Below are 15,781 nucleotides of genomic sequence, written 5' to 3' on the forward strand. Positions count from 1 at the left end.
GGCCGGGAACGCCGCTGCGCGCGCGTCGCCGTGCCGCTCTCCGGTGCCGGCCGGGCTGCGCGTCCGCGTCCCCCGCCTACAAAACCCGCGCCGTTACCTAGCCGCTCTCGCCCCGCAGCCCCGCTCCGTCCCGCCCCCGCGGCGCCTACCCCCATCTCAGCCCGCGGTACCGGAGGAGGTTCGGGACGCGGAGGAGCGCCGTCGGGCCCCGCGTCCCACCCGCACATCTCCTGGCTCGGGCGCGCTGGGCCGAAGGCTTTATTTAAAAATCGAAACCACACGACGTTATCGTACAATGGAAAAACGATCCCGCGGCCTCGTGCCCGTCCCCGCCGCCGACCGCGTGCTGCTGCCGCCCCGCGCTCGGCCGAGTTACAAAACGAAAAGGAGAAGTTCTGAGAGCGCAGCTTCGCGTCCCCGCGTTGCCCCCCGGCACTCCGGGCCCTGCTGGACGCAGCCTGCAGGCCTGAGGTAGCTGGGGGCCCCGCGCCACGCAGCAGAGGGGCGGCTCGGCTCGTATTGCTTTGTGGGGCCAGGACGCGGAGGTGCGGGATGGCGCGGCCGGTCACGAGGCGCTGTCGCCCCTCTGCGGTTCGGGGTGACCTCGGGGCCGTGCTGCCTGCGGGGAGGCCCGGGCACAGACATGGGGGGATGTCGCCGCTCAGACCCCTCTGGTCTCGGTCGGCCAGGAGGTGCCAAGGACATGGCTGGCTGCCCCAGCACCCGCGGGGCCCCACGTGGCTGTTCCTCCCCCCGAATCGGCCCCAGATCCACGAGGCGGCCGGGTGTGCAGGGTAGCCGAGGGCATGGCTGTACTTGTCCACCGATCTGACCCCGCCACAGTGCAACGAGTGGGGTTGCGGTCAGAGCTCCCCCCTGCCCTGTGAGCCCCCTGCTCCAAGGCACAAAGGTTCCCGGCTGGGGCTTGGTGTCCCGCCCCACAGCCACCCCTACCTGGGGACAGAGCTATGGCGGGGCTGCTCGCTGCGGCTTTGGGGTGGCTGGCTGCTGCTCCCTGACCCGTCTGTGCTGCCCTGGGCCATCCCGTGCCTCTGGAAGTAGATGTTGCCCAGCAGTGAGCCGAGCACCTTGCCCATGGTTTATTGCTGGCATGAACACAGTGATGTGCCAGGGCGGCCCAGCTCCTCTGCTCCAGGCACTGCTCAGCACAGGGCACATTGGGGACACGGGGCCTGGAGCCCATTGCTGCCCTGCTCCTGCTGCCAGCCCAGGCCCTCCTCACTGCCGGCCACCCCCCAGCACGGGGCTGTGAGCTCTGCAGGGCTCAGAGGGGCAGCGGCTTTCCCCAGAGGAAGCTCAGCACCCCACAAATGAGCCCCAGGCAGCAACGCAGGCCCTGGCTCTCACGGTGGCCAAAGGCACTCGGGGCCCCAGTGTGGGCTGGGGCCATGGGAGCACCAGGCCTAGCACCAGAACCTGGGCTGGCCCAGCAGCACCAGCAGAGCTTGTCCTGGCCCTGCTGCATCCCCACGGCCCCAGGCTCCTCAGTGGGGGAGGGAAGCTGCACTGCACCAGTGAATATGTTAAGGCTGGAGAAGCAGCAAGAGGCGAAGGAAACCCGAACGCTCCCGATCCGCCAGAGCTGGGTCAAACAGTTCAGAGAAATCTGTGCAAAAACGAAACTAAAGGGTTAGAGACCACCCCAGAGACCCCCCAAGCAGCTCTAATAAATACACGTGCAGGTTGCAGCTGGCGTGAGGCCGGGCAGCCCTCGCTCACAGCCCCAGGGGCTCCATCAGCAGCGATGCGGCTCTTGGTCCTTCAGTGCTGGAGGCAGCTCTCTGGGAATGCGGAAGGCGTGTGCTTCAGGGTGAATTTTGCACCAGTTTATTGTGTGTCTTCTGAAAAGGGCTGCACCAAGCTGGGTCCCGGCTGACCGAAGGGGTCTCTGCTGCTGGCTGCTCCTGCTGCGGAGGCTAATCGGTGCCTGGGAAGGAGATGGGCAGTCAGGGGCTGTGGGGCAACGAGCTCTGCCTGAGGGTCCTGCTACCCCAAGATCCCGAGGCTTTATGGCATGGCTCAAGGGCAGCAGGACGCAGCAGTGTGCCCTCCTGCAGCACCCACAGTACTCACCCTCCTCCTCCCAGCCCTCCGCCACTCCTGCCAGCTCATAATGCTTCTTGCGCAGCTCCCCCAGCTTCTGCCGCTCTTTCTGCAGTTGGTTTTCCAGCTCCAACACTCGCACCTTCAGCACAAAGCACACACTGCTATTGTCACCTCATGTCTCAGCAGCATGACCGCTGTCAACCAGTCCCAAGCCCAAGCGTCCTGAGGTACATCCCCCCACTGATGCTCTGGCAGCAAAAGGTCCAAAGAGAGGGCGGAGCAAATTTGTGTGGGGCTGGGGAATGCTCAAGGAACAAGTGGGTCTTTGCTAAGTCCAGCCTTCATCTTCATGCCCCTTTCTTCCCCTACAAGCTGCTGTTGCCCGGGTGCTGGGCTCATTCCGTTTCCACATTCTCTGTGTGGGCAGCAGATGGGCACAGTGCCCCCAGTCACGTGTTTGAGTAATGAGTATCTGCCCCAGGAGTGGGGGAATGGCTCAGATGAGCTGTGGTGCTCCCCTCCCCAGCACAGCTTGGGCACCCACTCATAAGCCCAAACATGCTGGATGCACTGCGGCTGCATTTCCAAAAGCCCAGAGGAAGCTCCTACCTGAGAGTCCATTTCTTGGCGCTTGATTTGTGTTAGTGTCATGCTGGAAAAGTCCATGCTATCTGCAGAGGAACAGACATCACTGTTGTGGGCCACTTCTGCAGCTCAACCCCCTGCCCAGCATCACAGGCAGAACCCATCCTGTGCTTGGCTACAGCCAGCCAAGCGCCACAAGCACAGCAGGCAGAGATGTGGGTGCAGGCCCACAGCCCCGTACTCACCTTTCTCCTCAATTTGTGACTTCCCAGACTTGGTGGAGGCCACCACGCCAGCTGTGGCCTGGTTGACACTCCGAGAGGCTTGCTGCAGCTTAGACAGGTTGGTGCTGTCCTTGTCTGCCTTCACCTGCCGGGGCCGAGAGGAGGGCCATGCTCGCGGGGCACCACGATCCCAACTGAGGACCTGGTGCAATACTCAGAGCCCCAGAGCACAGACAGGGGAACAGTGTATCCGGCCCTTACCTTGGAGGCTGCCACCAGCTGCGCAGTGCTGGCTGCAATCTCGTGGGAGCAGACCATCAGCTCCTCAAATTTCCCTTTCCCTTGCACCACCAAGTCAGCAGCATCCCTGCAGGAGGACAGGAGGTGCTGGAGCACCCTTCGAGCTGGCCCTGTGCTGCTACCTGCTCACCCTTCTTGCCTTCAGTCCCCTCCCCTTGGGGACAGCAGGACTCCACCACCCTCCACAGATCACAGTGATGCTCACACCATGACAGTGACACTTACACCATGACGGTTGCTCCCCAGCCCACGGCCTTGGAGGCAGAGATGAGGCCCTCCGTCCAGCGGGAATTCTTGGCGTAAAACTCCTTGGGGGACGCAGCGCCCTGTGTGGGGGACAGGAACAATCACATGCTGGGAACAAGGGGACATATCCACACGCCAGGGTGACAGGAACCCAGACCTCAGCTCTTAGGATTTTGTTCAGACTGTGGGTGGGAGTGACACCTAACCCTGTGTGTCATAGATTCCCCTATGTGCCATGGTTCCAGGATGAGGTCTGCAAGGATGGCACTCACACCCGTGGGGCACATAATGGAGACCCAGGGTGTGGTTCTGGGCTGCCATCCTTGATGCTCACCCGTCCGCTCTCCACAATCTCCCGCTGCAGGTCCTTGGATGCCAGGACAAGCACCTGGATTGCCTGCATGAGGCCGGTGCAGGAACCCAGGATCCTGCAAGATAAACCTCAGTGAGCTGTGGGGTGGGGAGACCCCAGAGCCTTGGGGCAGACACCCACCCCTGCAACACTGCAGCTTGTTGTGTCTCCTCAGCTCCTTCCTACATCCCTACACACTTTGTCCTCCTCTCTTCACACTGGCATTTAAACCAGCCCCTTAACCCACGTGCCCCATCACCACTCACCTCTCATTCACTTCCAGTTTGACCCCAGTGTCACCAGCCCGGGCCTTGCTCAGCATCTCCTGGAAGAGGAACAGAGCAATGCTGGGCTGCCCGCACTGCTCAGCTGCCATACCTGGCCTCGTGCAGGTGGCACGGGGTGACGCTGTGGGGCAGCCCCAGCAGCACAGCTCACCTCGATCCTGGCAGCTGCAGTCTCAATGGCTGCCGATGTAGCCGCCATCTCCTTGTCCACCAGATCTCCCAGCTCCTCCTGCTCCACATCCAGTCCTCTGGGTCGCAGCTCCTGGGGACAGGATGGAGCATCCAGGGATGACACAGCCAGTGCCGCCACCCTGCCTGCTCCATGAGGGCCACTGACCCCTATCCCCATTCCTCACTCACACTTGGGGTGATGCCCATGCACCCACCTCCCCGATGGTGCTGATCCGGCGCAGGCAGTCGGTCACTGCTGTGCAGTCAGCACTTGCCACACTGCCCGGGTCTTGCAGGGAGCTGAGGTAGCTGATGGCCTCACTGCCGCACTGCTTGCATGTCTCCAGCAGCCCTGTGCAGGCAGCAGGAGGGGCTGAGGGGTCTGTCTGTGGGAACAGGGACTCCCAGCCCCATGGAAGGCAGCACTCACGGTCAGCGGGCTCCATTGGAGCCATGTGGGAGGTAGCACTGCCTTGCAGGATGGTGTCGCTGATGAGGTGGGCAAAGAGTGCCACGCAGGGCAGCAGGGCGCTCACGTCTGCAGGCACAGGGGGCGCATGGCTCAGCTGAAGCAGCCCAGGAGCCCTTTTGGCTCCTACGTTTGCTTCCCCAACTCCCTTCTGGGCTCCGCAGTGCCTTGGCTGTGGGTCCCAGCCCCGGTCTGTCACCCTGCATCATGCAGGAGCAGCCCCTCCCACACAGCCAAGCCCTGCCTCACCTGTGCGGTTGGCAAGGTATTTGCTGTGTGCATCCTGCAGCCTCTCAATGCACTCAGAGGCTGCCGATGTCCTGGACAGGAGGTAATCTGCACACACAAAGAGACAGGACTCAGACAGGACAACACCTTGCCACTGTTGTCGCTGGGCTGTTCCAGGGGAAATCAGGTTAGAGTTAGGGACATTCTCTGGGACATGCCACCTTCAGCAGGCACTGGGGATCTCACCTGCTGAGCCAGTGCAACTGATATGAGCGGGGTCCTCGAGGCGGCCGAGGGCATCCTGCACCATGCGCTCTGCCTCCTGCACGCTGCCCTGCAGCAGAGCAAACTGCTCCTTGGCCCGGCGCTGCTGCAGGGTCCGCTCTGCAGCCTCCTGCAGGGGCAGCACTAGCGTCAGGCTGCACACCTTGACACCCAGTGCTGCCAAACCAGGGCTCAGCACAGGACAGTGCAGGGATGCCCGTGCTTGCGGTGCTTCTGGGGTACCTTATCTTGCAGCTGTGTCTGCAGTGTCTCCAGCTGCTTCCTGTTACTCTCCTTCTCGCTGCTGAGCACGTCCCGCAGCTGCTGCAGCTCAGCCTGCAGGGCTGCCAGCTCCTTGCTGTGCTGCGCTGCTGCATGGCTCAGGCTGCCCCGCTCCTGCTCCAGGCCTGCTATCCGGGCGTTCTGCTCTGCTCCCGCCTGGCCGGGCACAAGAATCCCATCAGGGCTGTGCTAAAAGCATGGCTAGAGAACCATCCCTTGCACGTGGGCAACTGCATGTAGCTCATGGTCCAGGCACAAGCACTGCTCAGCGTGACGCAGTGCACAGAGCTGTGGGCAGGGCACAGCCCTGCATCACCCACATCTGGGCAGCCTGGTGGTGCCTTGCAACATGGGATGGCCTTGCACGAGGCCAGCTGAGGCTCCATGGGGTGCCACTGGGTGATGATTGTCGTCATCCTGATGCACAAGTACATGAAGGGCTCTTGACCCCTGCAAGCCTGTCTGCCCACCCTGGAAAGAGCAGCTCCACTCCCTGCCAGCTCTGGAGCCTGGAGACCCCTGCAGTCCTGAGTAGCAAAGGGCCATGTCACAGTGGGCACAACGGACCTTCTAGCATGGCAGAGCATGCAGAGGCTGTGACATGAGGGCATATTGCCTGCAAGAGCTCTGCAGTGGGCAGAGCCACACTGTCAATCTGTCAGTGGTTACAAGACATGGGGATGAGGGCTGTCTGCTGGCTCCAAGGCAGGCTGCAGGCAGGTGACGATCCTGTCCCCTCTGTCCCATGAGTCCCTGCTGCAGGAGGCTGTGTGGGTACAGCCTCACACCCATGGGTGTGAACCTCATGATATGATCATGAAACCCACCCCCGTCTGGAACAGACAAGGGTACAATGCTGTTTGCCACCCCAAGGGCAACTTGCTGGGCAATGCCTTGCCTTGCCAAAGCACTGAGACAAGAAAAGGGAAACCTGCCCCTCAGCTTAGGGGAGGATGAATGCCATGAGTCCCATCTGAGCCTGAGCAAAGGTCTGGGACTAGGCTCTGAAACTGCAGCAGGGTGCTGACAGTGGGGCCGCAGCCTGGCTCTCACCTGCATGCTGGTCTCCAGCGTTCCCTGCAAGACCTGCAGCTCCTGCTTGCTGGCTGCCAGCTCCCGCTTCAACGCCTCTAGCACCTCCGCCTGCTCCTGGGACTGTGGACAGGAGAAACATCACCCTGAGCCGGTCCGTGTGGGGTGCCCACCTACTGCCGAGCTCACGTCCTCTCCTCTGAGTGTAAGCAGGGGTCGCCATCCCCATCCCCACTGTGCACCCTACTCACCTTCCGCTGGGACTGCTCGCTCACCCGCTGGAAGGAATCCTCCAGCTCCTTCTTCTCCCGTTCCACATCGCCCTGGGCCTGCCTTGCCACCGTTACCTGCTTGATCACTTCTGCGTTCTGGGGATGGCAGCAGATGCTCAGCAGCCGGCCCGGCCAGGTCCCTGTGCCCAGCGGGTGGCTGCAGGCCCACCTTTCGCAGCAGGTCGGCGTGGTTCTGCACCAGCTCGCTGTACTTCTCCTTCAGCTTGCTGTACCGCTGCTCATTTGCCTGCGCCCTCCCTGCCGTGCACGGGGCCAGGTGAGCTCTGGGTGCACCCCGTGGCCCACCGCCACCCTCCCCAGGCCCCCTCCTCACTCTCGATCTCCGTCAGGCTCCTCTGTGCTTTCTCCGTGTCCTCCCGCTGCTTTTTCAGCTCCTCCAGCTCCGTGCGCAGGAACTCGCTGTCATCCAGTGCCTGCTGCTTCAGGTGCCGCTGCTCGGCCAGCTCTGCCTCCAGCTCACTGATGCGCCCGCGCAGCTGCAGGCCACGCCGCTCACTCTGTGGGCACAGTCATGGCACTGTTCAGCACCTGGCAGCCCCAAACACTCTATCTGAGTTCAGACAGTGAGCAAGGCACGCTGCAGAGCCCACAGGGCCCTTCCCGTGCCAGACAGACAGGGATTGGAGGCACTTGGTTTGCGGAAGGTTGTGGATGGTGTCAGGGCTGGGGTGACTGTGTCCTTGCCACCCCACACTGCAGGGACTCGGCTGTCACCTCACACTGCCCCACTGGTCCCTATGCAGTGGGAGCTGCCCAAGGCCCACTGTAGTCCCCCAGCCTGGTGCTGTGGGCCTGCATCCAACATGCGGCACGTTGTGACCAAGGGGCTGTCACCCACCTCAGCCTTGAAGCTCTCCAGCTCCTCCTTCAGAGCCCCGATCTCCCTGTAGAGCTGCTCGATCAGCCGGTCCCTGGGGAGGAGACAGCAGGCATCCCATCAGTGTTCCTGGCACCAGGGTATGGAGATGAAGAGAAGGTCCCCACAGCACCACTGTGTCCCCTGGGGACAGCTGAGTCCACCCTTGTCTCCTACTCTATGCCTATAAACAAGGGGACCTGGGGCTCCCAGGACTGTGCACTGAGATGGCCCCACTGGGGACATGTCCCTGGTGTCAGGAGCAGTCATCAGCACGGAGACTCACTTATCATCCTTGTTCATCCCGTTCTGGCTGTTGAAGTTGAAGGGGTCGCTACTGAACGAGCTGCCAAAGATGTCATCAAACTTGTTGTCAAAAAGGCTCTGTGGGAAGAGAAGCATAAGGGACTGGATGAGCCCCACTGCTGCCCTGTGAGGGGCAACAGAGCCCGTGGCCCCCCAGTACCCCAGGCTGGTGTCCTGGAGGTGAAGGGCTGCTGCCTGTATGTGCTGCCTGCCCAGAGCCCTTGAGGGGCACCTGCAGTCGTTGGGGCAGGGCCTCAGAGCCATTTCACACTCCTTTCCTTCCTAAAATGCTGAGTGCCCACACAGAACCCTTCACAAAGAGGGTGCAAAGATTCCTCTCCATGCCACACCAGCACAGTGAGCTGTGTGGCGATGCTGGGAAGCAAAACATCTCCAGGCAGCCATCACTGGAGGGCACCAAACTATTATGAGAAGCACTGATGGGATGAGTTCAGCCTGACTCAGCCCCGGCAGCACATAGGCTCTCTGCTGGGCACCCAGCAGCCCCCGTTGGCAGCATGCAGCAATCACAGCCCCCACACTGATACTCAGTACTAAGAGCTCATCATGGAATGGTCTGGGAGGACAGCCCTGGGTATGATGGACATGGACCCTAAGGACAGCATTGTTCTCTCGTCAGCCATGAGCAGTCCTCAGAGCTTACCTGTGATGCTGTTTCCATTTCCACCAGGTCTGTGATGGGCTCGCTGTCAGGTGAGGATGCCTCAGCAGGGATGACCACCACAGGGCTGATGTGTTCTGACAGCGCCGAGGCTCGCAAAAAATTGGGAGGGTTCTGGAGAGGGAGGACAGCAAGGCCAGAAGGTGTGAGCCCTGTCCTGCACACAGCCATAGGCACAGTGGCCCTGGGAGCTGGGCACCATGTCCTGTTTAGAAAACTATTTCCCTCCTCATTCCTTCCAGCTTTGCTGCCACAAGGAGGGATCCTGGAGCCCAGTCCCAGGGATGTGGGCAGGGAGCAGCTCCATCCCCCAGTGACCGACTCAGGGAGGATGCAGGGATGAGCTCTGTGAGCCCTGAGCTGCCACCATTCCCAGGAAGCCAAGCAGGTGGTGCTTTTTGGACATGCCACCAGGTTGCTCCTGGCCATGGGGACAAGGAGAGCTGGTACGAGCCCCGCAGGACCTCACCTCTGGGAGCTGCGGGATCTGAATCAGACGCTTGAAGTACTGCAGGTTACTGGAGCGGTAGAAGAGGTCCTTCAGCCTGGAAGGGGCAGAGGCTGGTTAAAGAAGGCTCTCCATGTGCCGTTGCCCCAATTTCTTGTTGCTGCTCCCATATATTCCCACACAGGCATCTTCACATATCCCATCCAACAATGGCACTGTGCCATGCTGGGAGGGATGGAAGCACGCTGCCACCAAACCCACAGCCACTCTTGGAACACCCCAGCCCCTACAATCCCACCACTGGCAAGCTGATGGACAGAGGCTTTCTCAAATAAACACAGGACACAAAGAAGGGCCTAAAGCCACCAACCATAGGAGGACAGCAGTATGGCAGCCCCACCACCAGCAGTCAAGGCTGCCTGTCTGGAGACCACACGGCAACAGCACCTGCAGTTCTGTGCACAAGCATCTCCCCCACAAGCAGTCTGCCTCCCTTTTGAATTGATTTCCAATTCTTTCATCAAGAGCATCCTGTGATAAGTGCTCCCCACCCTTGGTTTTATGCTTGGTTTCACTCAAGAAGAGAAGGTACATCTGGGGGCACAGTGTAGCGGCGTAGATGCTGACAGCTCCCTCCTTTGCAGCTACCCAGCACCCAGCCTGGTGCCACATTCACTCTGGGTCTGTCCTGGGTACTCAGAGCCCACACTCAGCCCAGCCCTTTGCTGAAGGCTGCACCCAGTGTTTTCCCCCCAGGCTTTGCAGCTTCTGACCTTGAATCAAGCTGCCCTACTATCATGCAGCCTCAGCATTGTGATGTCCTCCTGCAGATATCTGCAGTTGTTTTTTGTTTCTACTACCTTAAATAATTGTGTATTGGAAGCCCATGGCACTTCACTGCTCACTTGCTTTCCATCTCATTTAAAATACTGTGAGCAGCACCAGTTCCAGCACAGTCACTGGGGACGACCTTGAGAAACCCACTGGTACGAAGCTGATTGACTGTCTGCTGCTTATTGAGCAGACCTGTCCTTGCATCTCAAGGCAGCTTAGTTGTTTTCCTTAGCTTCTGGAAACAAATGTTTGCTGATGCACTGCACATGTGAGTTCCTGAGTAACTGGTATGTGCAGCTTGGCTCTGGCTGTTTGCTCCCATACTTCTATCTGCTGCTATTAGAAACTCCACTGTTGATATTTTGAATGGGTAGGCACTCATGCAGTGAGCAGCTTTATCTCCTCTAGCTGCAATTGTACCACAAAGGGACATTTTTTCCCTCTCTAGTGCCTCCTCTGCTTGGCTGCACAGCCTGATGTTGCAGAGGATGACACCTCAGTGACACCTGGAGGTATCCTCCTTTGGCTGCTCCATTTACCATGTTCCCACACTCTGCCTTTTTCGGATATCAAGCACCACTCAGGGAAACCTCCTTTTTCCCTTTTCCACATGCCCAGAGACCACAGCCCCACGTGCCCAGGGGCACACCAGACCATGCTCCTGCAGCAGCACCTCAAGCTGTGTCCATGCACTACCCAAAGGATATTGGCTCTGGAGAAAACCCGCTGCGCTCAGCTCAGCCCTTGCTAAGTGGGCACTGCGTGGACCAAAACTCCCTGGCGAAGCTAGGAAGGGCAGGACCAGGTGCTCTGCAGCAAGGAGACGTTCTTTTCAGCGAGTCAAGTGCAAATTGCAGTTAAAACTGCAATTAAACGGTTTGAGGGTTTTAAATCACCAGCTAACGCTTCACATAAAATGCCATTAGTTGCTGAATGCCTCTTTAGAATTAATAAGGCAGTTATCTGGTAATTCAATAGCAGTGAATTAGGCAAACAGAGTAGGTGCCCTGGAAAAAGCAGCCCCACTGCAGAAGAGCTGCTTCTGAGCAACGGCAGAAGATTCCATGAGGGCTGATTTCAGAGCCTTGTGCCAGATTCATGTATTTCCCTTTCCTGCACTGCTCAGCTACTGAGCTCAAGCACAGAGGGCTGCAGTGCCTGCAGTGCTCCCTGCCTGGCCCTGGGTACCAGACATCACCTGCAGAGGGGGGCAGTCCCCACTTACTTTCTGAACTGCTCCAGGAAGCGGTCCCGGTGGCCCTGCAGCGTGTCGGCCGGCAGACCTGTGAGAAGAAGCAGGTACAAAGCTCACCCTGTGTCCCCATCCCAGGAGGGAACGGCTCTGGGGCCAGCTTGTGAGTATGGCTGTGTGGGGATAGGTGTTCCGCAGGGTGTTCGTCCTCCTGCCAGCGTCCCAATGCTCTCAGCACAGCCTCCTGCTGCTCAGGGGCTCACTGCTGGATCATGTCCCCAGAGATGGCCCTGGGCGGTGCTGGGGCAGGGAAAGGCTTTGAGCTGGCACTAAGGAGGCTGTGGCTGCAATCCAAGGTCCTCAAGGAATGCAGCTTTCTCAGCCTGTGCGCACCCTGTGGCCTCCCTGGCCCTTGCAAAGAGCTCCAGAGACTGCTTCCTGCCCCAAAAGGCTGCAAAGGAGCTCAAGAACAACTTGAGCAGGAATTAGAAGCTCCGCTGGAGAAGAGTGGCTTGTGCACCAGGGTGCTGCAAAGCCAGGCTGGGGGCACTGAGTGTCCAGCAATGCTCCACACATGGCTCACGGTCCCCACGGAAGGTGCTGAGGTACTCACAGGAGTGGAGCTTGAAGAGCAGCTTGACGGTGTAGTCGTAGAGGTGGCTGCAGTCCAGGATCACCTGGATGAGCGGAGCCAGGCGGCACTGCCCCGCCGCAGTGACCGACACAGAGCGTGACATGTCCAGGGAGCTGAACACTGCCAGGAAGGAGAGAGGCTCAGAGGGAGCAGGAGACCTAACTGACAGGAGTGCAGGCTTCCCACTGTCTTCCTTGGCTCTTTGAGGCATATCTCGTGGCTCGGGGTGATGTGTGGGGCCTAAGCAGGAGTATCTGTGTGCATTTGGGCACATGGCAGGAGCTGGAGGTCAGTGCAGTGACCCAGCACCACAGCCTCCAGTTTCCGCACTGCATCTGAGTGCATCTAAATTCTCACACCTTTTCCAGCTGCAGCACACTGCAAGCACCCAGGGGAGCTGTGTTCTCTGCTAATAAAAACCAGAAGCTGTCACAAGCAAGGCAGAGAACAAACTCAGCCTGGAGAGGCTGCGGAGTGGGAGCCTGAGGTGGGGAGGTGAAGCTGGAGGCGTGGGGGGAAGTGGAGCTACGCAGTGCTGCCAGCCCCACGCGTTCCTCAGCACTGCAGGAGGGCTGCAGGGAGGCAGGCAGAGCTCTGACACGGGATCGCTTTGGCTAAGAATAACTCCAGGGAAGTGCATGGCAAACAGATGAGCTCAGACACCCTTAGACAACTCCTTCCTGGATCCCACGCCACACCACGCATACCAAACCTGGCAGAGCATGGCAATGAGGGGCTTACCTGTCTGGAAGAGGTTCAGCTCACACTCCAGATAGTCAAACATTTCCACTGTCAGCTGGAAGCTGGGGAAGAGAGGTGAGGAAAGTCGAGCAGTGTCCCCACACAGCACACCCCATGCCAGGGGCCACCCCAGGGACGTACAGACGCTGCCCAGGAGGGATGTGCCAGCCCTGCTGGTGGCTCTGCCCACTCCCATGTTAATGGAAAGCAGACATGGTGCCATGGAACCATGCCCCAGCCTCCCCTCACCTCCCACCTGCCTGCACTCACAAGTTATTGACATCGTTCTCTCCCGCCTCGTCGAGTTGCCGGTCAGACATCTGCAGATTGCCGGGGAACCGAGGGTTCTGGGGGGAAAACAACAGCTGGGAAGGGGCTGTGGAGGGGCTGCAGCCTCTCTGCAGGAGGTCGGGGCAGCTTGAGTTGAAGGGTCCCCAGGGTGGGCTCCTTTGGTCCACCCCAAGGTCCTGCCAAGCAGGGTCTAACGAGAGATCTCCTGAGCCCTGGGTGAGCCAGAGGAACCCTCATGCCCTGTGGAGCCCATTTTCCCTCCAGCAAGAAAAAACAACTCTCCTTGGGCTTAGAATCTGCTGGCAGGAAGGAGATGGAGCTCCTGCAAGGCACCACAGGGCAGCTGCAGGAGAAGGGGCAACCATCTGCTCAGAAGGCAAAGCCTCTTCAGGCTGCCCACAGTGGTCCATGAAGGCCAAGGCTCCAAATAGCTGAATCAGGGCCAAGGGTATGGCCTGAGTTCAGAAAGCATCTTAACAGCAGAACTTGAAAAGAAAGAAAGCACCATAGGTAGCAAATTACCACAGCCAGTTACTTTAAGGATTAGAGCACTTGAACCCATGCAGGGCAATGTTTGTGTACAAGACCACAGTGACGTTTGGTTTTGTTCTTGGAGGCACGCCTTTAGTTTAATGCCACAAGCATAAGAGAATGTCTGCCTGAATAATGAACTCCATCGATGGTGTGCTGCTTCCCAGAACCCTGCACACTGCATTCCTTTCCATAAATACACTCCCCTCACCTCTGGCAGCTGGCTCCGGCTGTTCTGAGCGCAGGCACACTGGCACAGAGCTGTGAGACCAGGAGCCGGCCAGCTCCAGCCACATCCTCTCCCAAACTGAGCCCAAAGAAAGAGACCTGCACGGCAGCTCAGCTCCAGAGACCCAAAACAAGCTCCTGAGGCAGGCACGCAAGAGATGGGGCAAAAGCATTCTGCTCCTCCAAGTGCCAGGAGCACGCCCTGAGCACCCGTGCTGAAGGCAGCAGGTTGTTAAGTGCCAGGCAGGGCAGACTGGGGATGCATTGTGATGGTGATATCATATCCTTGAATGGTTTGGGGTGGAAGGGACCCCAAAGACCCTCCCACCCCATCCTTCTGGAGCCTGGGTGCTTCTCCAGCTCAGGCTGCCCAGGGCCCCTCCGTGGCCTGAAGCACCTCCAGGGATGGGGAACCCACAGCTCTGGGCAGCAGTGCAGCACCTCACTGCCCTCTGGGTGAAGAATTTCCCCCTCGCATCTGCTTTGAATCTTCCTTCTTTTAGTTTAAAGCCACCCCCACCCCTCCTCTCAGTATCAGACCATGTAACGGGTCACTCGCCACCATTTTTTAAGAGCTCCTCACCTTGGTATGGAACTCCATCTTGGTTCTCAGCAGTTTGAGGTAGATGCTGCACAACTGTCCATAGCCCTCGCTCAGGTGGCCCTGGGGACACCAAGAAGTTGGTCACACTTGGGGCAGCCTGCACCTTCAAGAAAGCCTTCTCATCCGGCTCTGGGCAGTGACCCGACCGCTGCCTGCCCAACCCCCAGCCCACCCCACTGCCCTGTGCTGCTGTGCCAGCAGTGCTCATCAGCCCAGCACCTTCCTCACCCTCCTCTTCCTCGCTGGTGATGTGCTGCCACATGGGCTGCCCTCTGTGGCAGGTGTACTGCCTGGGATAGGGCTATGCAGGAGGTGCCTGCGCCCTCCCACTCCTGTGCGTGGCTGCAGGCGGGTGGGCATTGTGCCAGCAGCTTTGTGTGGACTTAGGAAGGGGTGGCAGCCTGGGATTTGCTCACCACTTTCTCATCTCTCCTATTGCACAATTCAGTGCTGCTTTTGACTGTCAGAGTTTCAACCTTAAAAAAGAGGGAACATTATAGATTCAAAGAATATCCCAAGCTGGAAGGGATCTGCCAGGATTACCCCTGGCTCCACACAGGACCACCTAAAAACTAAGCCCTACACCCGACAGCCTTGTTCAAATGCTTCTGGAACTCCAGCAGGCTTGGAGCTGTAACCTGTACCCAAGGAAGGTATTCCACATCTGAATAACATTTGACTTTGCCCAATGTGTTTGATTTTGGTGGAAATGGATACAGAATGAGACCTGCAAACCTAGCCTCACCTTAAAGCACACTAAACCTTAAAGCACTCACCATCCTGCTGAGTTGGAGCTCAGCTCATGCCACGACCCTCAGCCCTCCCTGCTCTCCCCATGCCCCTCTCATTGTCATTCCATGGACATCCTTCACTGTGAGCATCATCCTCTGCCCCACTTGAACCGCAGCTCCCAGCTCACCTCCTGCAGCTGCCTTGCCTGCTCTTCTGTTCCCCTGCTGCTTGATTTAACCTACTGTAGCTGGAAAGAGGTCACTCATGCTGCTGTGAGTATTTCTGGCTATAAATACTCTCTCTCATTCATCCCTCTCTGCAGCACGGCAAAGTGAACCGAGCAGAGATAGTGCTTCGAGGCCAGATGGCTCCAGGGAGGAGCTGAGCTGGCAGTCATGGGCAGAGTGAGGGATGCTGTGTGTCCCCAGTGCTGAGCACCACACAGCTCATGCTATGTAGCCAGCCCCGATTTACCCTCCCTGGGGCATCTGTGGGGTCGGCCACTTACCCACATCCTGCTCATGTCACTCAGCTCATTCTTGTATCTCACAGAGTCCTTCAGGACCTGCAAGGGATGGAGAAGAAAATAATCAGCAAGTGAGAGTGGCATGCAGGGCACTGATGGCAAAGTGAGCATTACTATAAGTCAGCAATTAGGCTACAGAACGGGTGTTCTGGACACATTAGTGACCTTACATCCTCAGGGTGCCTCTATCTTTGTTCATGCATAGGGCAGAACCCTGTCAGGTGACTCCCATATACATGCCAACAGCTCAGGCACAGTGGTTTCCTCCAGCACCAGCAATGCAGCACAGGGTCTTGGCATGGGGTCATGCATGGGGGTCTTGGCATGGAGGACTGGGCGCAGATTGGCATGGGGGGTTGGCATGGGAGACTGGGGG

General features: G+C 58.8%; 1 protein-coding gene across 2 annotated transcripts in view; it reads right to left on the minus strand.

Annotated features, from left to right (window-relative positions):
• Window positions 1–242: 242 nt before the first annotated feature.
• The window catches only part of HIP1 (huntingtin interacting protein 1), a 34,217-nt gene continuing 18,678 nt past the window's right edge, over window positions 243–15,781 (minus strand). For both annotated transcript variants that reach the window (XM_042879492.1, XM_042879493.1), the window contains exons 4-31: window positions 15,388–15,444; window positions 14,127–14,207; window positions 12,764–12,840; window positions 12,494–12,555; window positions 11,732–11,872; window positions 11,152–11,209; window positions 9,114–9,189; window positions 8,627–8,758; window positions 7,943–8,040; window positions 7,639–7,711; window positions 7,114–7,297; window positions 6,949–7,037; window positions 6,759–6,875; window positions 6,529–6,630; window positions 5,437–5,631; window positions 5,176–5,323; window positions 4,951–5,037; window positions 4,663–4,770; window positions 4,448–4,584; window positions 4,213–4,323; window positions 4,041–4,099; window positions 3,757–3,850; window positions 3,402–3,502; window positions 3,138–3,243; window positions 2,898–3,021; window positions 2,677–2,738; window positions 2,095–2,206; window positions 243–1,948 (exon numbers count right to left, since the gene is read on the minus strand). In XM_042879492.1, the coding sequence (XP_042735426.1) occupies window positions 1,938–1,948; window positions 2,095–2,206; window positions 2,677–2,738; window positions 2,898–3,021; window positions 3,138–3,243; window positions 3,402–3,502; window positions 3,757–3,850; window positions 4,041–4,099; window positions 4,213–4,323; window positions 4,448–4,584; window positions 4,663–4,770; window positions 4,951–5,037; window positions 5,176–5,323; window positions 5,437–5,631; window positions 6,529–6,630; window positions 6,759–6,875; window positions 6,949–7,037; window positions 7,114–7,297; window positions 7,639–7,711; window positions 7,943–8,040; window positions 8,627–8,758; window positions 9,114–9,189; window positions 11,152–11,209; window positions 11,732–11,872; window positions 12,494–12,555; window positions 12,764–12,840; window positions 14,127–14,207; window positions 15,388–15,444 (2,802 nt within the window). In that variant the 3' untranslated portion in view covers window positions 243–1,937. The remainder of the gene's footprint in view (window positions 1,949–2,094; window positions 2,207–2,676; window positions 2,739–2,897; window positions 3,022–3,137; window positions 3,244–3,401; window positions 3,503–3,756; window positions 3,851–4,040; window positions 4,100–4,212; window positions 4,324–4,447; window positions 4,585–4,662; window positions 4,771–4,950; window positions 5,038–5,175; window positions 5,324–5,436; window positions 5,632–6,528; window positions 6,631–6,758; window positions 6,876–6,948; window positions 7,038–7,113; window positions 7,298–7,638; window positions 7,712–7,942; window positions 8,041–8,626; window positions 8,759–9,113; window positions 9,190–11,151; window positions 11,210–11,731; window positions 11,873–12,493; window positions 12,556–12,763; window positions 12,841–14,126; window positions 14,208–15,387; window positions 15,445–15,781) is intronic.

Source organism: Lagopus leucura, unplaced genomic scaffold (assembly GCF_019238085.1).
Source record: "Lagopus leucura isolate 7727_CA_CO unplaced genomic scaffold, USGS_WTPT01 Super-Scaffold_100024, whole genome shotgun sequence".
NCBI classification, from domain to species: domain Eukaryota; kingdom Metazoa; phylum Chordata; class Aves; order Galliformes; family Phasianidae; genus Lagopus; species Lagopus leucura.